The 10,790-nt window shown below is 59.6% G+C and overlaps 1 protein-coding gene and 1 long non-coding RNA gene across 13 annotated transcripts; one reads left to right on the top strand and one right to left on the bottom strand.

Moving 5' to 3' along the window:
• Window positions 1–383: 383 nt before the first annotated feature.
• On the bottom strand, window positions 384–10,442 carry DMPK (DM1 protein kinase). Of its 12 annotated transcripts, none has more exons than XM_045510604.2 (15): window positions 10,075–10,442; window positions 7,732–7,868; window positions 7,422–7,505; window positions 7,248–7,343; window positions 6,561–6,709; window positions 6,300–6,393; window positions 5,838–6,044; window positions 5,491–5,754; window positions 4,790–4,875; window positions 3,396–3,507; window positions 2,426–2,634; window positions 2,239–2,336; window positions 2,027–2,073; window positions 1,632–1,717; window positions 384–1,291 (listed from the first exon to the last, which is right to left on the bottom strand). In XM_045510604.2, the coding sequence occupies exons 1-15, from the start codon at window positions 10,232–10,234 to the stop codon at window positions 1,129–1,131; spliced, it is 1,992 nt and encodes a 663-aa protein (XP_045366560.1). In that variant the 5' UTR covers window positions 10,235–10,442; the 3' UTR covers window positions 384–1,128. The 12 variants fall into 12 exon arrangements, with proteins under 12 accessions (XP_045366560.1, XP_045366559.1, XP_045366558.1 ...); XM_045510603.2 differs by having other exon boundaries at window positions 2,426–2,670; window positions 5,506–5,754; window positions 10,075–10,441; XM_045510602.2 differs by having other exon boundaries at window positions 1,632–1,721; window positions 2,426–2,670; window positions 10,075–10,439.
• LOC123614543 (uncharacterized) lies at window positions 1,291–4,416 on the top strand. Its single transcript, XR_006721949.2, has 2 exons — window positions 1,291–1,926; window positions 2,170–4,416. It is a non-coding gene; the product is annotated as an uncharacterized LOC123614543 (long non-coding RNA).
• Window positions 10,443–10,790: the final 348 nt, after the last annotated feature.

Below are 10,790 nucleotides of genomic sequence, written 5' to 3'. Positions count from 1 at the left end.
TGGCAGGGAGAAGGGGCGGGGGAAACGGGCTAGAAAGTTTGCTGCAACTTTTTCTTGAGCTAAGTCTCTGGAACGGATGCGCGTGGCCCGCGCAGGCGCAGTAGTAGTAGGAGGTCCGCGCCCGCGTTGCTGGCCCAGCCCCCTTCTTCCCGGAGGCCGAGTGGCACAGCTGGGCTACAGCTGGACAAGGGGCGGTACCTCCCAGCGGCCCGCTATTGGCCGGATGTCCATGCCACGCCCCTCAGCCCTACCCCCTACCCCTGATTCGTCTGCTTCGCCTCCCGCTAGCTTCCTGCCAGGCCATTGGCCACCTCCACCCGCCTTCTGATTGGCCTGGTGTGCATCCTCCTGCCCTCAACGCAAACACAGGGGACACCAAGGAGTTTCAGAGCTTTGGGCAGACGAGAGGGCCTTTTATTCGCGAGGATCGGGGGTGGGGATCCTAGGTGGGGAAAGACAATAAATATCGAGGAATGTCGGGGTCTCAGTGCATCCAAAACGTGGATTAGGGTGCTGGGGTCCTGGAGCCTGTCAGCGGGTCGGAGGACAGGTCAATAAATACCCAAACCGCCAAGGCGGGCGGAGCCGGCTGTGGCTCCGAGAGCAGCGCACGTGAGGAGGGCCCGAGAGTCCCCGAAAAAGCGGGGCTGTCAAAAGCAAAATGTTCCCGAGAGAGCAGGCAGAACTCGCGCTAGACGTTCGCCGCGTAAAGATAAGTCTTCCCGGGAGGGAAGGGCCTCATGCACAAGGAAGAGTTGTGGTTTGCGAGCCGATGTGGTGGGGGTGCATGGAGAGTGAAAAATGGATGCCAAGCCCTGGCCCTGCTGCCTTCTCTAGGTCGCAGTTTGCCCATCCACGTCGGGGCCTCAGCCAGGCTGGAGGAAGAAAGAGGTTCGCGATTCCCCCAGCAGCAGCAGCAGCAATCCCGGCTAAAATCCTCCCTTGCGCCGCGGCCCTGGCTCCTCCCTCCCCGGCCGCCAGGGGGCTGGCCCGGATCACAGGGCTGGAGTTGGGGCGCAGACCCACGCTTGAAGTGCGGAGAATCGCCAGCCGGTGGGTGTGGCTTCTGGGCCGTGCCCGGGTCACCCAACCCTCCAGTAGAGCCCGAGTGGAGGACAGGCTCGGGTTCTAGGGTTCAGGGGGCGAAGAAGGCTCCCGGGCGGGGACAGACCCGGGCGAGATGGCCGGCGCAGGACACCAACCCAATGCAGCAGCCCAAGGCTGCCGCACCAGCCAGAGCAGCGGCGAACAGGAGCAAGGAACGCGCCTCCGATAGGCCAGGCCTAGGGACCTGCGGGGAGAGGGCGGGATCAGCGCCCGGCGACACGGGCCTCTGATTGGCTCCTGGGACTTGCCCTGCCTGCGCCCATAGGAGAGTCCACAATCCTCCCTGCATCCCCCGCCCCGTTCCACACAGCGCGGGCAGCTATGGTTGGTCGGCTCGCAAGCCTAAGTCTTGTCCGGACTCATCATTGGCTGCTTCCTAGCGACCTGTGTTGATTGGCTGGCCGAGCATCCTCCCCCCGCTGCGGGCCCAGCCCAGCAAAGGCACAGCTAAGCAGAAGCGGCCTGGGGTACGCGTGGAGATAGGCAGGGGCGCGCGGCGGGCGGGCGTGAGCAGCCGGACGTACCCTGGCAGGGAGCAGCAGGTGGCGGCGGTGCATGGGGCCTGGCCCCACCAGCGGGCACTGGCCCAGAGCCACGGCCGGGGGGCCATCTAGCTGGAGAGAGAAGGGACAGGTGACCCGATCCGAGCCCAGCTCGGCCCGGCCGCCCTCGGCGGGAGCGAGAGACAGCGAAGGGAGTCTAGATCTGGGAGGGCATCTGGGGAGATCTCGAATGGGATCTGGTGAGAGGCCTGAACCGAGGGAGCTCTGGTACATGTGGGCTGAATGGAGAGTGTGTGCTGAGTGGAACCTCTAAGAGGTAAGGTGAGCCCTAAATCTGGATGGGGGTACGGGGAGATGGGGACGGGGTCTGCAATGGGGGCAGCAGGCTTTACGCAGGGGAAAGAGAGGAGTCTTACATGGGAAGGTGGTTCCGTGGCCCGGGGACTGGGGACCCCCGTGACAGCTGGAAGGAGAAGAGAAAGGCGTAGGGCGCGTGGAGGGACGGAGGAGGGCGGTGGCGCGCGGCGTGCCCCAGCCTGGGCCCCTCGCCCTCCCCTAGGTGTCCACACACGCCGCGGGCCCACCTCCCCCGGGCGCCCTCAGGAAAAGGGATGGATGAGGGACTCGCCTGTGGCTCCCTGGACCTGCAGCAACTCCATCCGGTCTTGCAACTGCCGAACTTGAGCCTCCAGGTCTCGGTTCCGGATCTGGGCCTCGCGGAGCTGACTGCGGGGAGGAAAGGAACGTGAGCCCTTCGGCATTTCGGCAAGAGAGGCTGCTAAAGGTAGTGACTGTCCCCGCGTCCTGACCCCGACCTGGCGAAGTTCTGGTTGGCCATGCGGATGGCCTCCAGCTCCTGGCTCAGGCTCTGCCGGGCAAGCACCTCCTCCTCCAGGGCTTCCTGGAGCTCCCTCAGTGTCACCTCTGCCTCTGCCACGGCCTCCTCTGGCACCGCCTCGGGAAAGGCCTCCACCACCGCCTCCGGAACGGCCTCCAGAACTGCCTCCAGAACTGCCGCTTCAGCCTGGGTATGGGAACCAGTCTTCGGGCAGCCTGGCTCCTGTAACACCCGAGACTTGGGCATAGGTTCCAGGCCTAGAATCCTCCCTTGACCTCTACTTGCCTACCCCTTAGATCTTCCTGGAATCCCCACAACTTCTGCAGGGATCCAAGCCCCCTACATCCCTAATCCCAGCCCCAGCCCTCATCTCTAGCCTTTCATCTGATCCCCTCCGATCAACTTTCCACACTGGAACCAAAGAGTTGATCTTACAACACTAACTCAACTTGACTATGCCCTCCCCTGCTCAGAATTTCTCCAGCCCTTCAGTGCCCTCAGGAGAAGGCCCACCACACCTTGGTGTTTGGTGTCTTTCTGCTGGCCTCTTCAGCCTCCCCTCCCCTCACTCCTCACCCTCCTTTCTCCTGGAACAATTTGGCCTTACTACCCTTCTTTCACATTTAAGAGCAAACCAGCTGGTTCCCACCTCAGAGCTCTTACCCTTGAAACTGCTGACCAATGGGTGCTTTTCTTCCCACGGGTGGCCCTTCTCCTTCCCCAGGGCTTCCCCTCCACAGAGAGTCCCCCGCCACGCACACTCAATGATCTGTGTTAATTTCATGGTAGGGATCATTTCTGACTGAAGTTACTTGCCTCTAGTTTGTTTTCCATCTCTGTCAAGTAAGCTCCAGAGGACTTAGCACAATACAGCACACACTATCTCCAAAGACCTTCCCTTTCCTCTCAGATTCGTTTCTCACTGACCCTCTCCTCTAAAGACTTACTGTGTCCTCTGGTGGGGGCACCGTGGGTTCCAGGCTGGGCTCTTGCACAGGTGGCTCAGGCAATGGCTCGGCCTCCAGTTCCATGGGCATAAAGCCCGGGATCTCATCGTCCCTGGGGAGAGGAAGAGGGCAAGGGGAGGAAGAGCTGGCCTCACCCTAGAGGCTGCTGAGCCCCTGGGTTGGGAGCCAGGACTCCTGAGCCGGGGGTTGGGGGGGCAGGGCAGACTTGAAGCCCCCACATTTGAGAAGGGGGAGGGACAGAGTGAAGGCAACAAATTGCCAGGCTGGTGGGACAGGTCTGCCTCTTGTTAGGGAAAAACCTGCCCTTCACATGGCCTCGGGCCCTTGGGAGCTGGCCTCCCTGCACCTTCTTTGGGACCCTGGGGTCCAGACACCCATGTTCTAGGATCTGTTCATCTCCTCTGTCTCCATGTGGCTTTTGTAGACCTTAGGGCCCCAGGAAGCAAGGGGAACCCTGCCCAGCTCTGGCCACCTCCAAAGAGGTGGTCTTAAGACTGGATGTGGGATCCCAAGACTGTACTCCAGACAGCAGACCTCCCCCTCAGACCCAGACCCTCCTGAGGAAAATGAAATTGCAGTGAAAGTGATGTCCTGTCCAATCCAGCAGTCCTCTTGTAGAAATACATCTCAAGGACCCAGTGATCATGGACACACGCCAAGACCAACCTGCAGCTGTTCTTCCAGCCTGAGTCATGACAGGATGGTTCACTGAGTCCTGAACCACCCAGACAGGGGGACACTTCCCAGCAGGTCAGGACTGTGTCGTAGTTCGTTCATGGTAAGAAATGGCATTGGCAGTACACTGTCCAGTAACAAAATGGATGAGAACAGAGCATGTTCTCCCATCTGGTAAGTGAGTGTGCGTGCGGGAGCCAGGGGCTGTTGCTGATGGTGGCCTTCCTTTTTCTCATCCATATTTTCTAACAGACTTGTGATAAGCAATGTATTATTTGTATAATTAATGTTTCAAAAAGGCTTTGTGGTTATGTGAGTAATTCAATGAGTTTTTGTTCTTTTAAGATTGACTTAAAAGGTCTAAACTTATTTTCTAAGATTCTGAGGTACAATGACTATATACTAGAAATCTCAAAGTGGAAAGTTGGAAAGTTCTGGAAGGCTAAGCCTGTGACTCTGAGGTTTTACAATTGAATCTAAAATTTCAAAATACTTATGGTCTGAGAATTTAAGGTCCTACAGCTGTGGGCTCCTAAAAGTCCTTAGTCTCAGGGCAATAAGGTTCCAAGACTGATCCTGCAATTCTCCTGGATGCCAATGGGCCAGTATATAATAACCCCGAGTGGCCTCCTGGGGCTTCTGGAGGCGGGCGCCCCCAGCCCACCACACCTCTCAGGCTGCACAGGGGAAGCACTTACCTGAGGGCCATGCAGGAGTAGGAGTAGCCCACGAAAGGCAGGTGGACCCCCAGCGGCATGCTTTCCCGCATGTCCGACAGTGTCTCCTATCCAAAAGGAAGACCAGTATGAGGTGACCAGCAGCTGTCAGGGCTGGCCCCCCAGCCTTTCCTAGCCTTGGTTTAAGTGCCCCCTATCTAAAGTGGCCCCTACTAATTTTCTTTTATTACATCCTGCTGTTTCCCTCAGGGCCCTCGCCACAGGATAATTATATAATCATCCAGACTGTAAGTAGATGAGGGCAGGGACCAGGGCTGCCTTGGTCCATGTGTGTCCCCAGCAGGGCCCAGCACAAGCCCCCAGGCTGAGCGAGCACAGGATAGCCTATCCAGCAGCTGAGATGGCTGAAGGCAGTAAGATTCCTCTATGGTGCTTTCCTGCTTCTCACCTCTCAACCTTCCAGATCTCAGCTCAGATAGCCCCTTCCTCCAGGAAGCCCTCTAGTACCTTTCATACTGGATCAGGAGGTCTGCCCCCTGCACCCACCACTGGACTGTGAGTCTAGGTCACGGCTGGGTTCCCAGCACTGGGCCAGCACAAAGCAGGTTCTCTAGGGAAGGAATGACTTTAGGACCCCGGGAAGAGGGCACTCTCCTAACCTTGGTGTTATGGCAGAGGGGTGGAGGGGTATGCTCTGCAGAGCAGGGGTCGCAGGTACCTACCCCGCCCCCGCTCACCATGGCAGTGAGCCTGTCTTCCACCACATCAAAGTTACATGTGTCGGTGGCACCCTCGAAATCTGGTGTAAAAGGGGGCACGCTCTCTCGGAGGCTGTCCCAGTCGAGGCCAAAAAAGAAAGGATGCTTCTGGAAATCGCCTGCTCCATTCCGGCCCAGGCGAGTCTCAGGGGGACACAGCAGCTGCTGGATGAGGTCACGAGCCTCCTCAGGGACCCCTGCGACCGCTATTGGTAGAGACAAGTGCTCCTACTCAGAGAGAGAGGAAAAGAGGGGATGTTACCTGGGAGCATGTGCGGAGAGAGATCAGGGGCTCCTCGGACTATACTCACCTGGTAGTGCACGATCTTGCCGTAGGTCTCGGCTGTGGAGTCGGCATAGAAGGGCGTCTGCCCGTAGAACATTTCATAGGCGAACACGCCCAGCGCCCACCAGTCACACTCGGGCCCATAGCTGTCAGTCCCGGGCCCACCACCCACGGCCTGCAGGATCTCAGGAGACAGGTAGTCCGGGGTGCCCACAGCCACCAGCGACCGCACCTGAGCCAACAGGACAAGAGCTGAGCTTGGCCCCGCCCCTTCTAGCTCTGGCTCCGCCCACTCCTAACCGTGACCCTAGAGTTTAGACCCTCCTTTTGCCTGTTCTAACCCTGAGCCACAGGGTCGCCTCCTTTCCCCTCCAAATCTAGTCCTGCCCTCACCCTAACTGCCTGCACGACTCAGCCCTGCCCCTACACTATGCGCCTCCCGTTCCCGCTCCTGACCCCATCCCTCATTGGCGGGTGCGCGGCTCACCGTCCCATCCGCCCGCAACTTGAGGCAGGAACCGAAGTCCGCTAAGCGGATGTGGCCGCAGCGGTCCAGGAGGATGTTGTCCGGTTTGATGTCCCTGCAAGGAGGGAAGGAGGAAGGGGAGGGGGATAAGTAAGCCTCTATCTGGCCATCTCACAAGACTCCACCCCTCTAGGCAGCACCCCCTGGGCCCCACCCTCTTAAGGTCCAAGCTCTCCAATTCCCGCCCATCGGGCCCCGCCCCTCAGCCCCTGCAGAGCCCACCTGTGCACGTAGCCCAGCCGGTGCACCGAGTCTATGGCCATGACAATCTCGGCCAGGTAGAAGCGCGCCATCTCAGCCGGGATCCGCTCCCCAAACTTGCTCAGCAGCGTTAGCAGGTCCCCGCCCACATAGTACTCCATGACCAGGTACTGGGAGGGGCCGTGTCATGGGGGGGTCGGTACCCCGCCTATGCGCCGATCGCTGACAGCCCGGGACAGACTCCCAGAGAAGCCCCATCCCTGGGCAGAGACCCTGCAGCTCCAGCCCCAAGAGATCTCCCAGGCCAAATCAGAGACACCCCACCACCACCACCAAAAGGAAACCCTCGTTCTCCCAGGATGACACTGGACGGAGATTCACTTCCCCCGAAACAGTCAGGGAAAAAGAGAACCCGGAGACCTCCCAATGTCCAGAGTATGGAGCCCAGTGGCCCCCACATAGACTCAAGAGACTGTCTCATTCCAGGTGGTGCCCCGAATGAGCCTGGGAAGAGGGTGGTGAGGGACATCTCCCATCTCGAAAAAGGCCAGTTCCTACAACATACAGAGACTCCCGCACGCATTGCGTTTCAGCCGTGCATTTCGAGGCGGCTCTCCAATCTTAGAACTTCCTCGCCCCACCCCCACCTCGATAAATGACAGCCTCAGTGGTGGGGTTAGTCCTCTAGTTGTTCGGCCTGGGGCTCACCAGGTAGTTCTCGTCCTGGAAGGCGAAATGCAGCTGCGTGATCCAGCGCTGGTCCCCGTTCACCAACACATCCCTCTCTTCACGGAAGCATGACACCTGCGGGGCACCATGAGGGGCTGGAGCGGATTGGGGGTGGGGGTCCTCAGCACCCTGCACACCCAACCCGGCCCTCACCTCGCCTCTCTTCAGCATGTCCCACTTATTCATGATCTTCATGGCATACACCTGGCCTGTCTGCTTCATCTTCACCACCGCTACCTGAAGGCCGAAACGGTAATTGGGTAGAGTTGGCGAGGAAACACCAGGACCCGCCCAGATTGGACACCACCCCAAACCCTGCCCAGGCGTGGCCCCGCCCCTACTCGGCACACCACGCCTATTGGACCCAAGCCCCTCCTTACGTTCTAAACTCAGTCATTCATCAAGTTATAAGGCCCCGCCCCGAACTTCTCTCTTCTGTCCCAAGGAGCTGCTCCAGGCTCACCTCACTGAACGCCCCGCGTCCGATCACCTTCAGAATCTCAAAGTCATCCCTCTGCAATCGGGCCTCCTTAAGCCTCGCCGCGATGGGCTCCACTGAGGGCAGGGGGAGATGAGAACCGAGAATCACAGGGACCAACACTGGAGACCAAGAGCAAGTCCCACCCTTCGTCCCTGAGTTTCCTTGTCCCTATCCCTCCCCTTGGGACTGTCTGCCTAAAGTCTTCACATAAACGTGTGAGGTCTGGGGGACTCAAAACTGCCCTCGTACGGAGAGAGGTGGGTACGGAGGGCCTGGGAACCCCTTTCTGGGACAGGACATTGGACCAGAGGGCTCTAGGGGGTGCAGGATGGACAGGGTAAGGTAACAAGTCTGCCGAAGGGAGGTCCTGAAGAACAGGGAGGCGGGGGCGGGGGCAGTATTTAAAAAAAAAAAAAAAAAACAAAGAAGAAAAAAGGCCCTGTTCTTAGAGCTCCCTGGGCTTCAGGTCCCTACTCCCACTTGGGGTGATGGTGTAAGTAGGCTACCTGGCCCACCCCCAGGGCTGTCATTCAGTCTGCCTTGGGTTATGGCCCAGAGCCTGCAGTTTAATCCAGCACCTCGAGGTTCAGATGCAGGTGTCTCCTGGACCACACTGGGAAACCCCGAGTTTGGAGCTGGGGCCCAGGCAAGGAAAGGGAGAGGGAGACAAAAACAGCCGGGACCCGCATCATGGCTCCAGTGCTGCAGGCCTGTCAAGTGTGCTATTTCTGGGCTCTCAACTCCAGGAAGAGGCTTTATTACTACCCCTTATCTACAGATGGGGAACCAAGGCTCAGACAGGTGAAGCCCTCTGCCCAATGTCCTACGGCTAGCAGTGTTACAGAGGGCAGTTTCGGAGGGGGACGGCAGGGGGTAGAGGCAAGAGACTCAGGGGTGGGGAAGAGGGAGGCCTGGACTCCCAGGGGTGGAAGCTGGGAGCCTCAGAGGCAGGAGGGAGAGAGGGATGGATGCAATTAAGAACAAGGGACGATATAGTGGGTTATAGAGAGGGTTTATGGTTTGGGGAGACAGGGCCTGCAGGGAAGCAGCAGCCAGGGCCCAGGATGGGGAGGGAGGAGAGAGCCAAGACATTGAGCCCTTTTAAGGCAGCAGGAACCCAGGCCCCCTCCCCCACCCCGGCAGCAGGACAGGGGAGGGGCCCCAGGATGCTGCTCGGGCCACAAAAGGAGTGCTCCTTACGGGAGTGCTAGGCTCCCGCCCCGGCCTCAGGTCTCAGTTTATCCTGCCAGCCCAACTCCATCCTCTGCAAAAGGGGGGCTGAGAGAGTTACTAATAGCTGGGGGGATGTGGGGAGAAGGTTATTCTAGAGGCCAAGTGGTCTAGCCCTTGGCCTCCACCTTCACATCTGCAAAATGGGAAGAGGGAGAAGAGCAGGGCCTAGGGCAGAAAGAGATGGACACAAGAAAAAAGGGAGTGGGAGAAGGCAGAGAGACAGGAAACAGGGATGGGGACAGGGACACACAGAGCCCCGGGACTAAGAGCAAGCCGCTGAGGGACAGACCAGTGGAGGGACAGAGTAGCTGATGTTATAGAGGGAAGCCTGAGTAAGCCTCAGTCCTGGGCAGGGGAGGGGAGGAGGGTAGAGAAAGTAGGAGGCTGAGGCTGAAACATCTTCCCTCTAGACTTATCTCCAAGGGAAGACTTGACCAGAAGGGACTTTGGGTGGATGGGGGCACACGGAACCTACAGAGAAAGTGGGCACACACAGAAAAACCCTAAATTGTTCCACCTCCAGCCAGGGGTGGACGGGGTGCTGGGTGGCGCCTGCCTGCAGAGCTGGTTCTCCCCCAAGCCCTGCCTGAGTCACCGCGCCCTTCCAGTGCCTGGGCACCTGTTGGGGCAGCTGGAGAGGCTGGCGCCGAACACCTGCCCATCGGCCGCGCCCCTGGCAGCTGCCCCATGCTGTCCCTTCTGTTTGCCCCTGTGCTCTGGGAAACTGAGAGCAGTGGAGAGCCATAGGACCCGTTTGGGTGGGCGCTGTCCTAGAAGACAGGGGTCCCCAGCATGTCCCTAGGTCTAGACTCAGGAAGGGAGTGGAGGGGGACCACGAGAGGCTGTGCCCAGTCCAGCTTACTGTGGTTCCCAATCATGGCTGCCCTGGCCTCTGCTGACCCCACTCTACCCTGCCCGGGTGGCAAAGGGGTAGGAACACACCACCCCAAGACCCAGGTCTAAATTCGGGCCCCCTGAATGGGAGGCTCTCCCCATGCCCAATCCTGCCCCCAACCACCAGCCCCACCTCCTCCCTCTGCCCTGCACCCACCCTCAAATCTGAGGGGACCCATGCAGGTAGTAGTCACTCACCCCACTGCAAGAAGTCGGCCACATACTTGTCCTGGGCCAGGTCGGAGGCATCCAGCTCCTGGTGGACGCCCAGGAGAAGGTCGAGCAGGGGCTCCAGCCCCAGGAAGCCAGGGTCCAGCACCAGCTGCTGGAGCCGCCTCAGCCGCACCTCGGCTGACATGTTGGGCAGGCAGCACCATGGCCCCCTCCCCGGGCCAGGGGCTCGGGGTCCTCCCGTCACAGGGCCTGGAAGGCCCTGTCCAGGCCCTGGGGCCCTGACTGCATGCCTGCCTGTCTCTCGCTGTCCCCTGGGCCTCTCTGGCCACTTCTCTCTGCTGGCTGCTAAGGCCTCCTCCCCTTCTCCCCACCCCTCGGTCCAGCCCCCTCCAGCTCCCAGCCTTAACCCCTCACTGGCCAGGCACACCCCCCAACTCCCTCCTTCCAAGGCCCCTCGGAATGCTTCAGTGAGAGATGGGGGGGAGGTGGAGAATCTCAACTCTCAAACTACACCCCCCTCCCCCCGCCACTGAGAAGGCGGAGCACAGAGGAAGCTACAGGTGTGACAGATGCCAAAGATGCCCTCCCATTCCCCAGAGGGGACCAATTGAGGTTCATAGCGATCTGGTAACACCCCTCCCAAGCTCTGGAGTGGGGAGGGGAGAAAAAGGGGTGAGGCTCAGGAAGGGGGGGGCCGGAGGCCAGGGCAGCTTTGTGGGTGACTCAGCCAAGGATTCAGA

This window comes from Camelus bactrianus, chromosome 9 (genome assembly GCF_048773025.1).
Source record: "Camelus bactrianus isolate YW-2024 breed Bactrian camel chromosome 9, ASM4877302v1, whole genome shotgun sequence".
In the NCBI taxonomy this organism is placed as follows: domain Eukaryota; kingdom Metazoa; phylum Chordata; class Mammalia; order Artiodactyla; family Camelidae; genus Camelus; species Camelus bactrianus.
The sequence above is the reverse complement of the archived record's forward strand: the minus strand, read 5'-3'. Positions and strand labels throughout refer to the sequence as shown.

Bases quoted from the DNA above. Each gene is read 5' to 3' on its own strand.
- DMPK (XM_045510601.2), bottom strand. From the start codon at position 10,234: ATGTCAGCCGAGGTGCGGCTGAGGCGGCTCCAGCAGCTGGTGCTGGAC. The intron at 7,344-7,421 runs GTGAGGGCCGGG...GGTGCCCCGCAG, and splicing joins ACATGCTGAAGAGAGGCGAG to GTGTCATGCTTCCGTGAAGA. The intron at 6,394-6,560 runs GTGGGCTCTGCA...CCCTCCTTGCAG, and splicing joins CGGCTGGGCTACGTGCACAG to GGACATCAAACCGGACAACA.